Source organism: Schistocerca piceifrons, chromosome 7 (genome assembly GCF_021461385.2).
Source record: "Schistocerca piceifrons isolate TAMUIC-IGC-003096 chromosome 7, iqSchPice1.1, whole genome shotgun sequence".
In the NCBI taxonomy this organism is placed as follows: Eukaryota; Metazoa; Arthropoda; class Insecta; order Orthoptera; family Acrididae; genus Schistocerca; species Schistocerca piceifrons.
In genome coordinates, this window is record NC_060144.1 from 242020247 (window position 1) to 242039677 (window position 19431).

The window sequence follows — 19431 nt, forward strand, 5'->3', positions numbered from 1 at the left end:
CCTCTTGTCTACAGGGCGATTCAGCTCTCCCTACAGCTACCATTTTATGAAACCCACAATGTTATACTTGACCTTCATAAACTAGCGGCAATCTCTCTATGTACAAACCGATATTCCTCCAGAGAAAATGGACTTTTTTGTAGAAAATCTAATGTGCTAAAATTTTGTGTTGTGATACGTTATTGCTGGAGCCTACAGTTTTAGATTTATTCAACAAAAACGCATAAATGTCACCTTAAAACGTACCCCCACCCCCAACACTCATCCCTCAACAGTCAGGATTTCTAGTATGGTGATCGTGCCACTCACTCCCACCAATGTACTAAATTTTCCGATTAAACGAACTATTCGCCAGTTTCAACCTGTTTTGGTCTATTGATTGGCCTATTACACCATTAGCATAGCCACCTGTTTTCTCAACATTATTAATTTAAACGTGTCCCTTAGGGTAATGGAAAGGAAAACGTCTTTCGTAAGCGCCGCGCTGAAACTTATGATGTTCACAATTGAAACCAAACCTAACCCTTACAAGCACGGTAGTTTCGTAGTCTGAAGGTCTGATGTATACATCGATGTTATTCTTTCTTTTATGCCGTTAAAATTCGCGTTGTTCGGTAACATTTACAGAAACGTCAGTTTTACCATTTGCAAGAGCTCGACGAAGTCGATGCCATAATGTCAGTCAGCAAAAACCAAAAGAGGATGAATGTGGGAAACAATGCGTGCACTAGCAAATATTTCACAACATAATAGAATCCTGACCGGTGGAGACTATTTCCGGAAGAAGCGGTGCGTTTGAAAGTCACTTTTGTACGATTCTCACGAATTACACGGAAAGTGCGGACTTGAGCGGAAACGTATCTCAATACAAAATTTAAATACATCAAACTTCCTACGAAAAAGTCCGATTCATTCTTTCTGTAGAACTGATAGTTCGTACGTAGCGAGCACGTTAATATGAAAAAACTTGTGCTTAGATTTTGAAGGCCACGGATAACATTGCGGGTAGTATAAAGCGAAAGCTTTGATGGCAGCTAGATCGCCATGTATAGAGACATCAGAGTAGCGCTGACTAGCATGCATGCTGCAGCAATGCCCTCAAACAGACTCCTTGATCGACCTCTACAGTGGTAGCTTCAAACGTGCTAGTCATGTCATATGAAATACCCACACAGGATTCGTACCAAGGAGAAATAGCGTCGATTAAATATGAGGCAGACACCATGTACTGAGAAATGTCAAGCAGTTGCAAAAGCGGCTAATTAGTTTTCTATTAGCGAACAATTCGAAGTATGTATATGAATATTAAGAAGCAGTCCTTTAGTAAAGCGAACTTCCGAACCAAGCTTCCCTGATTGGTCCAACTTTCCTCCCTCAGACAATAATAGTTACTTATGTTTCACGTGACACACAAATCACTATATTGCCATACGAGTCGAGGAATGGGAGTTTGAACTATATATATATAGGGTGTGATTAAAAAGTTTCAAGATTTAACTCAGAACTAGAAATTTATTGGACATTTAAGTACAGCGGACTATAATTCATCAGAATATAAACCTTCAGCATCAACACAGCTCTGCCAGCGCGTCTTGCACTGCTTCTGGAAGGCCTCGGGCGTAATGCTGTCAAGGGCTCTCCTCGAAGCCTGCTGAATGGCGTCAATGGAGTAGAACAGCTTCCCTTTTAGATCTGTCTTGACTCGGGAGAAGAGGAAAAAGTCACTTGGAACAAAGTAGGGGCTGGAATGTGGCTGTGGAAGTGCTGTCACGTTGAGCTTGTCCAAACCTTCGGCGGAGGCTTATGCGAGCTTTCTTAGGATTCGGCGAGGAAGCACTGTGCCATTCTGAGCTTTGACGCTTCGAGTCAGTATCATACTTGTAGTCCCAGGTCTCATCACCAGTAACCACTTTCTCCAGAAGGTTTGGATCAACATTCAACCGTTGGAGAATTTCCTGGCAAACAGCCACGCACCGTTTCTTCTGATCCACCGACAACACTTTTGGCACCAGTTTGGCACACACTTTTAACATCATCAGGTTCTCCGCTCACAATCCTCCACCCCATACTCCGACTCCCAGTTCATCGGCAATTAGTCTAGTACTAAGATACGGGTCATTGTTTAAAAGTTCCTGCACTCTCTCCACATTTTGATCCATTCAGCTGGATGATGGCTTCCCAGAGCGGTCGTTGTCTTCAAAACTCCCGCGGCCATCTTTGAAACGTTTCTCCCACATGAAAACCATTGCACGGGACATGGCGTCTTCGTTAAGGGCCTCTTGAATCATACTGAGGGTCTCCGTGGTGGTTTTGTTCAGTCGCACATAATACTTAATCGCATAACGCTACTCCAAGTGCTGCTCCATTTTCGCCTCTTCAACTTTTCGACCGAGGTCAATGACACGCACTATACTACTTCCCCCACCCGGTGGAACCGGTCCGCGCGCGCTCTCCTACTCAGAAATGAATCAGTCTTGAAACATCTGAATCACACCTTATATATGAAAATTAGTAGCTCCATAAAACGTTAGTGTGGTAAGGGACTTGATAACCGTTAGGTTGGTATAAAATGGAGATGGAAGTTACTGTGCCTTTTCATATTAAGGAAGGCATTATATGGAATCAAAACGTGGATACAGGAGATATAGTAGATGGACATGGTGCAAAATTTAAGAATACTGAAAAGAATAGGCCCAGGAAGGCTATTACACAGGAACATTGCCCGAAGGTGGTACAATTCGGTGGGATATCTACTACAGTATCGCAGACTAGTCAGCTTCATGCCCTAAAGAGCAAAAACAGTGAAAGGCTAGAATTTACAAAACGGAGTGTACCGGATATATTAAATCATAAGACAAGCCCAACTTAATAACTGATTTACGATAACATCAAACCAGACGAACGATTAATGTCTAAAAAGTTTTTGGAGGGTAGAAAAGATAATTTTAAAAATGTAATGGTAGACAGTTATAAAAGAAAGTCGTAACGTAGGCATGGCCTCGTTACTCATTAATTTCTGGGGTACAGGTATCAGAATAGAAGCCACGAAAGTGAATCTAAAAAAGCAGGTAATTACTTATCGTTCTCTACTGGCGAACTATTATTACAAGTTAGTTTCTGAGGTTCCGTGCACTTGAAAATCTTTGTAGGCAGGTACCCTTTTACTAATCCGTGGTGCTTGGCTACATTTTTTCTTTTTTTTTTACGGACTTGCAAACTGATTCTTATTTGTTTGCTGTTTTTATGTGTAAACAATATTCTAGATGAGAAGCGTTGTTCGTTGTGTGTATCAAGCGCACGAACAAGTAACCGAAGAAGTTTTGCATAGGCATATGCTGAAATAAATAAAGGGTGGACAAGTTTCATTCACTTTTTCAGATTGTTCAGGAAAGCACTATTTTTTATTTCTCTGTCTTTTCCTTAACTGCTGGGTGGACACCGCATTACGGCAGGTGAGGCAAGTAAAATAAAAGTTTCCTTAAACTGTAGCCAAGATTATTATGGTACAAATATATGTCAAGCGGAATCTTGAATAGAGAGTTACTGCAAATTATTTACGAATAAATTATTGTAGCTTGACATTCAGCGTAGGCGGTGTGTTAACAAGCGTCGATCACAGATGTTGGTAGCCGTGGTGGACAGACGGATGGAACGTTGTGCGAATACCGTTACACGGCTTAAGCTGCGTGCTCATTAATCATGTTTTATCGATGCGTCCAGATGAATGGGAATCCCATTTGAAGCGCTACACGCACGAAATCAGGTTTAACAGTGCACAAAAACCTCGTTTTCTCTCTCTGTCTCTATTAAATTTTTTGTTCTATTTTGGAGGGGTGGGGGTGGCTCCCCTACATTGCCAAGTGTGCCATATTTGATTTTAGGAGACAAAGGGGTGAATAAAGGATTGCTAAAGAGCTTTGCTCCCAGATCGTAGCACAGTGTTAAGAGTAGAATTAACTTTGAGTTTTACTCATTCGGAAAAGATAAGGGAAAGGAGAAAGAGTCGCTAGTCATTAGTGAGAGATCTAACCTCAATCTTTGAAAGACTTCAAATACAAGTAAGAATAATTTGTGCCTTAAAGGAAGTGTAATATTACAATAAACCAAATCTAGTAATTGAAGAAACTGTAACCATAAAAACAAAAAAATTGAAGGAAAGCATCATAAATAATATTATAGTATTCGGTTAGAGCCTAGAACTATGCCAATAGCCTTAGAGGTTGAAAACACAGAGGATAACGGAAACCTACCGGTACGATTATATGACACAAATAAAACCTAGGTAAAAGTTTAGATTTGAGCTCTGATCATCGTCTTTAGCGTGTAGGACGTGCATTATCCATGGCCTGACCACATATCAGCAAGTACGAGAGGAAAAGAGTGTCTTGAGATGGAGCAGGAGTACTCGGGTAGCACGAAACCTATCACCATTTAGACGGAGCGCTACTGAAGATCTCCGACTGCTGTCTAGAGCATATCCACTGACCGCTGAGAGCACCATAACAGCACGCATGAGCACTTGCGATCGGGACGCTCCAAATAGCAGTGTATGCCGTGCTGAGCACGATATGGGTCTGAGAACTGCAGTTATTTTCATCCCAGGCCGTGTTCATCCTCATCAATAAGTTCTCAAACGAAAGTGCACTTTGAATTTCCTTTATTGTTTAAATTCTTCCTACTAGCTACCATTACAGAGAAGCAGGTTTCAGAAGGTTTCTTTTGTGTAATATTTATCGACACGACGCACAACAAACAGTCCCACAGAACACAGTTTCCAGTATTAACGCGATTTCTTTCATTTATTATTCGTGCTGCGTTGTTTTACTGACTATTCAGTGGTGCTTATAGGGAGCCATTTTCTAAGCCGTAATGATTTTTCCTCGTATGATCGACGACCTGAAGCTGCTTTCTTTTCTGGATGGTGTAGCTCTCTAATCTCACTAACGAGTTTGAGTTGAAATGCGGAGATTGAAGAATCGTTATCGATATCAGAATGAAACGGAATCAGTGGTTTGCTTCATTGCCTAAACTCTCTCTACACATATATTTATTCAATACCCCAAGAACTGAACTTAAAAATGGGACAAGACAGGTGTTTTATTTTATAAATTGCACATTGTATCTCACTTTATAGTCCTTTCAGTTTTCCTTGTGTGTATATGTGAATTAGAGTGGATGAAATGGGCTATAGAAAGGTGTACGGTGGTCCAGAGTAGAAAGCAGCAGTAGGCTTTTCACAGAAGAAAGTAACAAGGTTCTGAGTAGGGACGGCTGTAAAAACCCGAAAAAGGTCAGATCGGTAGAGTGTAGAGGGCGCAGACTGGTCCATCAGCCGATGAATGCAAAGGATTTGAAACAAGGGACGTTCAGTCCAGCCAGGAGCCTTATCGGTGGGGGGGGGGCAGGAGGGGAGACCGATGGTTGTTTGGAAGCGTGGAAGAGGGGACACGACGTCATTGTGCTCCTGAGTAAGAAGCCGCAATGTTGGCTGACATTGGCGTAAAATGTTTGAGAATATGGCAGGATAGGTGGAGGAGTATTCTACATTGCTTAATAAATTTTTGTTTCGGGAATATTCTTGCCTGATCTATTGTCCAGCGCCTTGTTCACGTGGCATCATCAGTACATCCTTTAAACTTTTTTGTGAAAGAAGGAGTAAAGAGGGTAGGTCAATACCCTGTTTCATATGCTTTTGTAATACTTTTGATGTAGTTATTTGCTTGAATCAAATGTTTTCTGCTATTGATGTTGTGTTCGCGCCACGTGGTTGTTAGAATAAGATGAGCGCTGTAGTTACTGTAATACTATAAATTGTTAAAGAAGGGCTATGCATCTCTGTAAATAAGCTTGCTAATTTCTTGGGTGGCGCTTTTACATGCCATATAGTGTGGGCGCCTACGTAAATTAGTTAGTGTACAGTTGCATGAATATGCATGGGAGCGCTGTGGTAATGAGAGTAATTTCATACAAACTTTTCCCTAATAGTGTGACAAAGAGCAGGAAACCAATCAGGTATTTTAATCGATATCATGAACGTAGTTGTAAACGAAAAGAATCCATTTTTCAATGAATAAATATCGGTTATATAAAATTATAAACTGCTTTTGCCCCTTTGTTTCATCTTCCGCTAAAGAAAAGTAAAATTCTGATCTCAGATGCCAAAAGCACGCGGTTACGGCCTCCAGGCTACACGCGTTGGTTTTGTGTGGGTAGATAGCGTTATCCATTGCGCATAGTTGCTTTTTGTTATTATATTAATTAACTTCGTGCCTAATTACAAAAAAATGTAGCAGAATACCACTGGTTTTGCACACTCAACCTCAGCGTGTACCAATATGAGGGTCATAAGTTGAAACAGTGCCAAATAAAGCTAATGTAGAATTTCAGTTAAAGGCACAAGATAAGTTACTGTATCCCACACTTATTGAAAAAAAAAGACACTGACAGGCATAATAATGATGGGAAGGTATCCCAGCACTTGTGATACTGGCCCACTACTCATTTTATCACAAAAAAGTTTACACGATGCACTGATGGTGCCACTTTAACAAGGCGTGCCAAAAATGCGGTGGACAATAGATCACACAAGAAAATTCCCTGAACAAAAATGTATTAAGCAACGTACAATACTCCTGCACCTATATTGCCATATTCACAAACACCTTACGCCACCATCTACCAAATCTGGTGCTTCTTGCCGTATTCACCGAGGAGGTCCATGACGTCCGTGTCCGCTCTTCCGCCCGCCCCAACCATCATTCACCCCAAACCTGGCTCCCGGCCGGACTCAGCGTCCCTTGTCTCAAAGCCTTTGCACTCATTGGCTGATGGACCAGTCTGCGCTCTCTACACTCCACCGATCTGATCTTTCTCGGGTCTGTACAGCCATCCCTACTCTGAACCTTGCTACTTTCTTCTGTGAACAGCCTACTGCAGCTTTCTACTATCTCTGGACCAACCTACACCTTTCTATAATCCATATCATTCATTCTCTTGCACAGATACACACAAGGAAAACTGAAAGGACTATGAACTGTGATACAATGTGCAATTTATCAAATAAAACATCCATGTTCTCCCATTTCTAAGTTCAATAGTTGGGCTATTGAATACATATGTCTCAAGAGAAGTGAACCTCTGCTTCTGCTCCAAGGTTTGGTAGAATCCTGGGAATTTAGCCGCATATATCTGAGGAGTGAGAAACAAGCTCACTGTACTAGTGAAGAACTTTTCGAACCGTGCGCACAAGGACTCGTTGTAATCCACCTCACATTCTGATTTCAATTTTTCGTTACTAGTTTGACGATCCATTATCGCAGCTGATTTCGTTTCAACTGTTCGGCATGTCAACAACACACCTACAGGGGTACGGAAGAATATGGAAACACCAGAGTCAAAACACATTATTTTCTTAATAGGGTGAAGGAAAACCATTCGCATTTAAAACAGCTTCGAGTCATCTCAGAATGGGTGAATACAGGTCCGATACGGTTCAGAAGGATTCGTATACCGTTTTTCCCTATAAAATAAAGGCAAATTCAGGTAACTCTGACGGGGCGAATTGCAATCATGCACCATTCTCTCCAAAATAGAACACAAAGACTCAATAAAATTGAGATCCGGGGACAGTGGTGGCCAGAGACTATTAGAAATTTCATTCTCGTGGCGACAAAACCAGTTCAAGTCCTTGGGAGCTATGTGGATAGCCACCATTAGTTCTGGAACGCACCACCACCACTGGAGAATAAACATTGACATGACCAGCCAAAAATGACTGTCCAAATCATCACCAAACTGTATGAAACAAGACTCACCCGACCGAATGACTACCTGTCGCTACTACTTTGCCCAAGCTGTTGACTTCGGTACCATGTTTGGCTGTGACAGACATTTTCATCACTGATGCGAGATTTCGGAATTCCAGTTCGACCTACCATTATTAGATTATGAAATTCCCCTCGTGTTGTTTTGGTATTGACAGGGTTCGCCAGTACGACACTCAGTACTGCAGTGACTTTTGCAGCTTTCGTCAAGTTATTTTTCGCCACAGTCTGTTTCAATTATTTTCTGTCACTGTTGCTCAACACACGCTTCGTTCTGCGATTTAGTGGATGATGCTTCTCCATTTCCCCTGTATGCGATATGAATCTACGATATGGCGAATCTTTAAACATCGAAAACTTAGGCTTAGCCTACCTCGATTACGGAAGCACTCACCATAGGAGCACCAAAAATATTCCCACGCTGGAAGTCACTCAGCTACGAAATAACGCATTCTCAGCTAAACAGTGCGCTATTCTGACCAAGGCTGAGACTTGCAAAATTCTGAGGACATCGCGCATGTTCATGTTTCAGCACAATAGCGCAAGCTGCAGGATTTGTTAGCATCTGTATTTACGTTCCATCATGCAATTCTCGCAGTGTTCCCGTACTTTGTCCAGCCCCTATAATTCTTCTGTTAAGCTACTTCAAAGTCATCTTAGTGTGCTAACCTAAACTCCACCTCTTCTTTTTGCAATTTGGCTTCATTTTTGACAATGTTTTCTCTTCATGTGAGCTGTACCCGTTGCATTAGTTCCTCATTCATGCAGGTAGTGGAAGAGAGATGGACGTAGTGTTCCAAACGTCCGCATACAGCATGTGTCCTCAAATAAAGTCCTAAATATTCCCAAGTAGTCCTCAATTACCAATACATCATTTTTGCACCAGTATAACTAAAATATCAAGTATAAATACCGTTCCGCAATAGCACAAAACAAATATTTTTATACGAGAAATACGTCTTGTAGAAGGAGTACACTGTTTGAAAGCTAAGCAACCCTTGACCAATTGAATACGTCCAGAACTCAAACATTGTGGAACGAAGTGAGTGATGTTCTAAACTCCACTCTCAGGTATAATGCAACTGATCTTATTTTGCCACAACCTGTCATTTTTTGAAGGAACTCTGTTATTGGTAACACGCAAAATTTTGTCACTGGAAACATGCAAAATTCTTATTAAGAACAAATATCTGTCACGAGACATTATTTCTTCAAAAATATGAGTTTTGACGGGACGATCATTTGAGCAATATTCAAAATACTTCAGTATTTTAGCTCCTGTCATGAACAGACTTACTGCAGAAACTAATAGATTTACCTTACAATCTTTCAATGCCTCTATACGACATGCTTCATGAGTAGTATTACTGTGAACAGTGTAGTAGCTACTAGTCTTATCTACAACAATTGGGACTAATTCCGCCATGAACAATGCTTGAAATCTTGTAGCACAATAACATTTTTCGGTTTTGCGAGAGTAACGCCCTATTGTTCTGTACCAAAATCGTGACCTCTGGCTTTCAGCTCCGTCCTGTAACACTGAAATTTTTGCACAAAGTTGCCTTACCTCACGCCATCTTCATTATCGCTGCGAGTCGTACTACAGGAAGGCTAGGTTACGCAACGAATAAAACGAAATTTCAGCTACTCAGATGTAGGAGGTTGTCAGTCTAGAGGGACAGTGTCAGTTTCAGACGCCGAAAGAGAAAACTATATCTCCCTACCAAGTTTTGTGAGAATATGTCGTTAACACTGGAGGCATGACTACTTTGCAGGGATATATACGTCGCTAGCAGTTAGAGGGCTAATGAAAATGATGACGGAGACTGATCAAATTGTGAAGTTGTTGTTGATAACCTTGTATATGGAGTGAAAAGAAACACGGATATACCTCGAGAAATGCATGTCTGAAGAGGAATACAGACTCTAGAAAAGACTGCGGAGCTCTATTTGATCATAAATCGGACCCGTGCGGTATCATGGTTCAAATGGCTCTGAGCACTATGGGACTCAACTGCTGAGGTCATTAGTCCCCTAGAACTTAGAACCAGTTAAACCTAACTAACCTAAGGACATCACAAACATCCATGCCCGAGGCAGGATTCGAACCTGCGACCGTAGCGGTCTTGCGGTTCCAGACTGCAGCGCCTTTAACCGCACGGCCACTTCGGCCGGCTACAGCAGTTGTTGACCACCCTGCCACACTGGGAATGCCAATCGTGGTCACAATAGTGTTCTTCCTAGCTGTTATTGCCTTATGTCGGAGATCAGTGTATGGAGAATCGGCCAATTGTGAGTGCTCGTAAGGCGGGCTCATGCATAACCAAAGGAGCCCAGGCGTTAGGTGTTCCAAGAGGCACCGTATCAAAAATTTATGCCGCATATAGCGAAAGCGGAAAAATATCTTCAGCTAAGTTACTATGTGGACGAAAGTGTGTGTTGAGAGATCGTGACTGACGAAGAGGACAGTGACGACAAATAAAAGGACGACATTTGCGAAAGTTAATGCAGAGTTGAATGTCCCACTCGCGAACCTGTCAGCACCACAGCTACACGTAGGGAGCTCCCTAATCTGTGACTGCCAAGGTGAGTTGGAATTTGAAAACCTCACAGCAGTGATTCAAATACCCATAGCAGTAAAACGTGGTGCGGAAGCCATATAACCTAAATTATGATGCAATGGAAGAAAGTAATTTGGTCGGACGAGTGTTATTTTACACTGTATCCGTCCTCTGGTCGAGTTTACATCCAAGCACTGACACATAACGTTTGTTCCCCAGCAGCGATGCTGTGTTCCAAGGCGACAGGTACCCGTTCACACAGCTCGCATCCACGTGTACTGCTTTTGTAAACATGAAAATGAGTTGTATAATCATCCACGGCCACAACAGTCAATGGATTTCAATATTATTGAGCGTCTGCGATCCACTTCGCAGAGAATGGTGCGTGATCGCTATTCACCTCTATCATAGTTACTTGAACTTGGTGCGGCTGGTCCCGGCGGAGGTTCGAGTCCTCCCTCGGGCATGGGTGTGCGTGTTTGTCCTTAGGATAATTTAGGTTAAGTGGTGTGTAAGCTTAGGGACTGATGACGTTAGCAGTTAAGTCCCATAAGATTTCACACACATTTGAACATTTTTGTAGTTGAACTTGCCATTATTTAGGATGAAGAGTGGTACAAGATTCCCTGTAAACCGTACAGAATCTATCTTGGTTCATTCCTAGACTACTGGAACCTGTTTTAAATACCAACGGTTTTCCTGCACCACTTAAGGCGTGGTAATTTTAGGAACAGGTGAAATTAAAATCGTCCTGTCATATCTGTAGCTTCTGTGGTTGCTCTTGGTACTATGACAGGTGAAATATTGGAAGACCGTATTACATTAATGTAAGAAAGGTTTACTTATCTTGATACAGACCTTTGTCTCAGGCGTTTTTGATATTTGACAACTGTCATTGACTATTCAGGCATCACTTGAAGCATTAATTAGCAAACTGTTCCGTTGATGGAGAATGCCAAACGTTTACGAAAGTACAGGGTGACAATTACTGAGCTCTATGAAAAAAAAATATCAGTTACAAACTACGGCGCGCACACACTTTATTCAACATGACAACGTCACTACAGATATTCGGACTTAGGTTATGACATATTCGATATGCCTGTCATCAATGGCAATGATGTGGTGCAGACGAATAGCGAAATTCTACATGACCCGCTGAAGTGTCGTAATGTCGATGCGGTCGATAACCTCTTGAATAACTGTTTTCAGCTCATCAGTAGTTTTGGAGGCTACTGCTGTACACCTTGTCTTCAATGTAACCGCACAAAAGAATGTGGTGGCCAGTCGAGGACTATGGCAGTGGCCTCTGGGTTCTCAGAGTCAGAATGCAGTTCCCAAAGTTCTCCTCCAGAACATCACTCTCCTGCTTCGATAGGGTCGATCTTCGTCTTGCATGATCCACATCTTGCCGAAATCAGTGTCACTTTGGATAATGGGGGGTGAGATCACCATCCAAAACCTTCACGTAACGTTCGGTAATTACCGTTCTAACAAGGAACATCGCACCAATCATTCCGTGACGACAGAGTCACCTGTTGAGGGTGAAGAGTCTTTTCAATGTCGAAACGCGGATTATCAGTCCCCCAAACGCGCCAGTTTTGCTTATTGACGAAGCAATCCAAATGAAAGTGGGCTTAGTCGCTAAACCAAATCATGTAGCACATACTAATTCCCATCATGCCCAGCGGCCTACCTTGCTGTTTTGTCCCAAAGGATACGGTTCAGAAGTTATGACGACTTTATTTTCACGTAATTCTATAATCGACATGTATATTTCTGTCTGAAATGTAATTCTTTAGTCCTACTACATGATGTTGACTGCTTCAACGGAGGTCACAAACTGGACAGAGTGCTTCCATACTTGGCTCTATATTGACCTCCGTGTGAGGGCGCCGTGTGCGGAGAGGTAGAGCGTGCCTTCCTCAGACTCTCCCATCGTAATTTCGGTTTGCAGCGATACAGCGGTAATGTGTATGATGACGTGCGTTGCCTACGATGGTGTAGCACCACGATCTCTGGATATGTTTTCGGTGTTTCCATATTATGTCAGCCCTTGGGCTAATATTGACTTCAGTGGAAGCCTAACGGGCAGAAATAAATAGTACCTTATGACCGCACTGTCAGTTACTGGGCATTTATTTTGCGTTACTTGATTATTGTATATTTCCCCTTGTTAGTGGGTGCTGCGCAGTGTCACGCACAGACAATAAATTCGTGACGGCCAGTAGGCAGGCAGTGGCTGTTGAGTGAGGCGAGTGCTGGTGGCGCAGGGGAGTACGACGCGGGCGGCGGCCGGTGTCGGCCGTGCCACTCGACGTGCGAGGCGTGCGACGGCGCCACCGAGTCGGCGTGCGTGCGCTGCGCGTCGCCGCTGCTGCTGCAGGGCCGGCGCTGCGCGTCCGCCTGCGACGCGGGTTGGTTCCCCGAGCCGCGCGCCGCCGCCTGCATGCGCTGCCCGCACGTCTGCACGCGCTGCCAGTCGCCGCTCAACTGCACCGCCTGCGCGCCCGGCCTGCTGCTGCAGAGCGGGCAGTGCCGGCCCGTCTGCGCGCCCGGGTGAGTACCGCTCCTCTGCCTTGTGCGGTACACGAAGGAGACCAGCGGGGAAGAAAAGAACTTGACACTTCAGCCTTTGAAATGAACACGTCGAGACTGCTAGGGCAAGAGAGAAACTTTATTGGGCACTAATGTTAACGTACCAGTTTGACAAAAAGGAATTTTGGACAATAGGTGCCAGTGGACATTGCTTTATAAGAATGGCGCAAGGTGAAAATTTGTGCTGGACTGGGATTCGAACCCAGGTCTCGTGCTTACTAATCTGTCCAGTACGCCTTTCACACACAGTGTTCGCCATAACCACACAGACCACCAAGTCACACCTCCTGTCTGACTTAAATTCTCAACTTATACTACGGACTACTAAAGGCTTCTTATGGCATCTCGTCAATTTCCATAAGATTTCGAACTTGGTCCAAAGCTGCGCTGAAGGGATCATTGGCCGTCATCACCTTAATTATAGTCTATCCGTGGTGTCTGTTCTTTCAGACCTTGAAGCAAGGACAGCTAATTATCCTTTCAGTGTCGATGTACACTGAGCTCGAACTGTTACTGGAATCGTCGAGATGCATTGAGTAATGAGACTATGAGCATCGGCAATACAGCAGACAATCGTGTGTGGTGTATGTTGAGAATTTGATTCTGATAGGAGGCATGACAGGATAGTGCCTTCAGTGGGATGATCACAGTGTCTAGATGCCATAGTGCCCAGCACATCGGTCTAGTAAGCAGGAGACGCTTCGAATCTCTGTTCGGCAACTTGTCTCATTGGTATAAGTCAGTACCCATGGCAGCTAACAGCTGTAATTCCTTTGAGTCTTGAATCATAACAGCTGAAGGATCAAAATGGCACTTGTTCATTCAGTCATGTCCAAGAGAACGGGCACCACTTATGTACTAGCTTAGTGTAAGATCGTCTATAACATCAAGCATTATATCATTATCACACAGACCGTGTACATCATTGTTTTTCTGCAGAATAGTCGTCCTTTCTCTTGACCCTCTAAAAGGAGCCAATCTGCAAATACTATGAACGAGGTATGAATTTCTCGTTAATAATGTGTCATCTCTAATCACATATTTTTATTTGGTCTTCTAGTCTAACAAATTTAACAACTACGATACCTTTTAGGGTAATCTTGAATCATAAATAAAATTGTGTCATTCAAACGGTTTAGGACAGTCGTAATTTGTTACGTTGTTGGAAGTGTAGCTCCACCAACCATGCACCTTCGCGATATGGGGATGATAACATGCGTCATAGGTACACATAGCCGTATTTTGGTTGCATCAACAACGGAAGGTAAGTGAATAACATATTTTCCGAGAGTAGGGGCAGCAACCGCTTTAGCAGTCACAGGGGAAAGCATGAATAATTGATCTAGGAGTTGTAACATTAGCCAAAGTGGCCCTACAGTGCTGTTATTATGAACAGCTAAAAGCCAGGGCGAACTACAGCCACAACTTTTTCAGAGTACCTGCAGCTCTATCATATGGTTAAAAGATGACGACATCTTCTTTGGATAAAATACACTGGAGATGCAATAGTACCCAGTTGTAAGCCTACTCTGGAGGATGTCATCAGGAACAATAAGACAACCCTACTGAAAACTGATGTGCCCGATGGGAGATTGTTAAACCCCTTAATGGAACTGAAAAACGGAAATCCATAAGTTGGTATTATACATATTAGGAGATAATGAAAGCTGATGGTCGGAAGTGCAGGACTTCAGCTTAGTTGAGGTCGGGGCTGTTTTGACAAAATCAAATACGAACAATACAGGGAAAATAGCTAATAATAAAAATGAAAGCAGGCAAACTACTATAAACAGCACTGGAAGCACATTACTCTAATCGAGGTAGGCATGAAACCTATATGCACCTCAATAGTACAAGCTTATATGCCAACCAGATCCGCAACTAATGAAGAGATTGATAGAGAAGATTAAGGAAGACCAAAATGTAATTTTGACTGGAGACATGAATTCGATAGAGGTAGGAAAACGCTGACTGGGGAAAGAATTCAACGAAGAAGCTGCCAGACAGAATTTTGCACAAACCACAATTCTATTATTGCTGATTCTTAGCTTAAGAATCGTGAGAGAAGGTTGTACACTTGAAAAAAATCTTAAGACACAGAAATATTTTAGATATATTTTGTAATAGTAAGACAGTGATTTCGGTCACAGATGTTAAACGGCGAGGCATTTCTTGCCACAGATGTCGCATAATGTGACCATAATCGTTGTTTAAGAACTATCAATTAAAGCAGTACAAATTGTAGAAAGGTAAGGAGCTAAAGTTATTATACCAAGGACAGCTCAAAAAATCTGAGATTATTGAGAGTTTTGAAAGACATAAAAGGCTACTACTGGCGGAAGAAGGGGTACGAAACACCATAGAACGTGACTGTAGCCTGGAGAGATAAACTAATGAAAAATGAGACAGACATACGCCAAGCCTAGTTAAATTTCTGGGGTAATGCACGAAACTTCGAATATAAGTGACGAAATGAGAAAATATAATGATAGAGTAAAGAAAACAGCCAAAAACCAATACTGACATCTAAAACAGAGACTGACTAAAAGTGTAAATTCCCAAAGAAGGAAGGGTAGAGAACACTTGCAACGTTGTGGAAGAATGCATAACTAGGGCAAAGATAGATGCCGCCTATAATAAATTTACAGAGACCTTTGGAGAAAAGGATAGTAGATGTCTGAAAATCAAGAGTGCAGACTACGATCGAGTAATTCGCAAAGAAGGGAACGTTGAGAAAAGGAGGAGATTGACGTCCCGTCGACAGCGAAGATATTAAAGATGTAGCACGTGCTAAGAGCAGGAAAGGATGGAAAAGGAAATCGGCCATGACATTTCAAAGGAACTAACCCGGCATTTGCCTTAAGTGGGTTAGGAAATCACGGGAAACCTCAATCTGGATGGCCGGATACGGGTTTCAACCACCGTCCTCCAGAATGCGAGTCCAGGGAGATGAACATGAAGCTAGTGTTATGGACGGGAAGAGGAAGTAAATGTTACGATCGGAAAAATGATACTGCTAGAAGAATCTGACAGAGCACTAAAAGGCTGAAAGAGCACTGGAAGGCCTAAACCAAAACAAGGCCCTCAGAATTGCTGAGTTCTTGAAAGAACAAGCCAAGCGAAATACTCTGAGAAATCAACTACAGTGTATGTATTCCAGTTGCGAAGGAAACATGTGCTGAGAGGTGTGAAGATTACCACATACCGAATTTAACAAGTGATTCATGCAAAATACTGACACAAATTATTTGTAGAAGAATGGAGAAACTGGTAGAAAACAACCTTGTTGATCAGTTTTGGTTATTGAGAATTGATGCAAAAAGTGTGGCAGTATGTGCCATACAACTAATCCTATACATAGTTGACTGGACAGAACTCATTGAAACTTAGAAAGTCGAAGCCTAAATTACTAGAAACGAAAGGTTATTTACAGTTTGTATGGAAGCAGCCATGCCGTAGGAAATGTTGAAGGAAGTGAAATGGGTGAGGAACAAGTAAAGGAGAAATCTAGATCGATAATTAAAGTTTAATCGTAAACCTCTATGTATATCCCTAACCACTAAGGATAGAAACTAGAAATTGGCAGAAAGACATTGTACTGCAGGTGTCATTGAAGATGGGATTTTTCGACATTTGTTTCCTTAGGGTATGAAATTGGGGATGAAATTTTATTTACATGTGTCGCTGTTACAATTTAGAAATTAGATTTATGAAAATTGTTATTTGGTTTCTCAGAAGTAAAGAGATACGTGTTGCAGTACTTGTAGAACTTTAATACGTATGAGCGATGAATAGTGAGTGGAAGATTTTGAAAACAGACCATCACTAAAGAACTACTAAAGAATTTTTAAAGTGACATCTATGGAAACTGGTGCTTGAATTCTCGATTGAAAATTATAAAAATACGAATTGCATTGTTTTTAGAAATTCAGTCGATACGGGGGTAACATAGGGAATGAAAATTTTTAAGACCATACATAGTTGTATAAAAAAAATTTGCTAAATCTTTGAAAATTTATATTTCCCTTCTCGGTTAGATGTAAAGGAAAATGTGTTAGAGGAAGAAAGTTTCTGTCGAAATATCACCACAAGAATGGAAAAGGCAATATTAACAAAAACCTTGTACTTCAGCTACCCAAATGAACATTTGGAGAGACATACATTCGGAAAAGAACATACTTATGTGGCCTTAATTTCTGTGAAAGTTTAGAAGGTATTGAAATTTTTGAACAAGCTAAAATGTTGATTAAAGGAAAACAAGTAGCACTTCTTCCAGCTTCTATATGATTACAAAAAATACAAAAAAATACTTAAAACAATGGAATCCAAACGAAGTTCAGTAACACACTATAACTGTTGCATTAAACAGATACAATTAATAATTATGAACTAAAAGTAACACGAAAAATAGTAGTTCAAAGACATAAGGTATGATACATCATATCTATTAAGACAACTATGGACCACAATGGTGTCACTATAACGGGCTGTAGCAAAGCTACACATTTAATGATAACCACATTTAATGAGAAATCAAGAATAGGAAATTTCATAAATTACATGTAATAGGGATGATATAAAAAATATAGTAATAGTGTACGAAAAAAATACGAAGTGGGAGTAGAAAATATAGTACTCAACCAAGATGTAAAATAATTGAGGTGAATTTGTGTACAACATGAGTAAGTAGCATCAAAATGAGTTACGTCTCAGGTTTAGAAGAAAATAGGAAAAGTTCATCGTCAGCATCATCATCCTTTTCCAACAACAGCTTCCTGGGTGTGCTTCTGTTCCAGAAGAGTTCTACCATTTTTGTCCTTTCTCCTCCACGTCATGTCATAAACAAAATTATGACAAGCAATGCTATGAAAAGTAAGATCATGCGCTTGCGAAGTGGCATGGAAACATATAAGCCAGAAGCAAGTAACAGTGGCCACTCAGTTATAACAACGTCCCATCGGTAAGTAAAGTGCAGAGTACATCTCAAACTAAATAAGAAAAGAAATTCAGGATTAACACTATCAGGACGGGCTTTTGTTAACCTCTAGAAAGGTGACATGTTGTACAAAGATGATCGTTGTGCTTTGTTAATGGAAATATGCACTAAGGACGAGAAAACAAAACCATCTTAAGTTGAAATGAGTGTGAAAACGAAGCGGAATCTCCATTAAAATAAGCGTTCCATCACGAAATAGAAAGAACAGAGCAAAGGGTTGATACATGCAGCTGTAAAAAGACCCTGTATCCACTCGATACCAAATGTGAAGGTACGTAGGGAGAGGCCTACCTCAGAATTAAGAAGCACCAAGAAAGGATCTATGTAAAGTTTATGTGAACAAGTATGTTCTGGATATATAAAAGGTTTTCAAATAAGAGTAAGATTATACTCATATTTAGATAGAAAGGAGGTGTGCATAAAAAATTACAAGAAAAAAACCACTTCATTAGCACATAGGCGACGAAGTATCATTAAAATATCGATAGCTCCACATAATGCAAAAGGGTGTACAATAACCAGGGAAAATCTTAAGTCAAACCAAAGTACTTAGTAGGAAGCGGTTCAAAATAACCACACAATTGGAGAAGTGTACAAAGGAAAATTCGCGTTAGGTTATACAAAGGTGGAAAAGATCCCATACCACCTTCATATCATGCAAATAGGTAAAAATGTACATCAGGCAAGTTACCTCCTTTTAGTAGAGGTTAAAAATGGGTATCTCCAAAGTATTAGTGGTGTGTGTAATGGCATATAAATGAGTCAGGCTATTCGTAAGGAGTAAGAGAGTGTGGATCCACTACAATAAACAGATACACATCAGTTTTTCAGTATGGTTGTGAAGGGGGCGGTGGTAAATATAGAGAGGACATCCCTACCTGAAACAGAAATCACAGGGTTGTATAAACCGTGACAGGTGCGAAGGGGTGAACACCATAGCAAGTATCTAATCAGAAATAAATATTATTGAAAAACTATAGAAGGTACTATTATTAATAAAAAGTTAAAAACGGATTATAAAGTTATGAAGTATCCATCATGTCATATCTATGAATATAAAGTGTTTTACAGATGGTAATAAAGGAAAAGAGGTAATCTGTGTCAACTCAGTGCAAGGCACTAAAGTGCAAGATTGAAGTACCATATCAGATATGCAGCCATTACTATATCCTGTAGTGTACTGGGATGAGACACGAACTCAGCAATATGAGAGTGTAGCCTTAGTCTAGATTTATGTAGAAACTATGATTCTAAAGTGTAACTCAAGGACATGGAAAAGGTATAATAACATCAAATACACATAAAGGTTTAAAAACCAGACGGTAGTCATATTATACTGTGGGTTACATCATTGTATAAATGTAATCAAAATTATAGCAAGGGATCTAACTATATGTCAAAATTAAAACGGCGTTGTATGTTGAATAACGTAAGACAGCAAACAGCTGTAATT

At 41.2% G+C, this 19431-nt stretch overlaps 1 protein-coding gene across 1 annotated transcript in view; it reads left to right on the top strand.

Annotated features, from left to right (window-relative positions):
- The window catches only part of LOC124805594 (furin-like protease 2), a 718105-nt gene that overhangs the window by 632150 nt on the left and 66524 nt on the right, over window positions 1-19431 (top strand). Inside the window, exons 17-18 of the mRNA XM_047266161.1 lie at window positions 7320-7327; window positions 12663-12943. Of these exons, the coding sequence (XP_047122117.1) occupies window positions 7320-7327; window positions 12663-12943 (289 nt within the window). The remainder of the gene's footprint in view (window positions 1-7319; window positions 7328-12662; window positions 12944-19431) is intronic.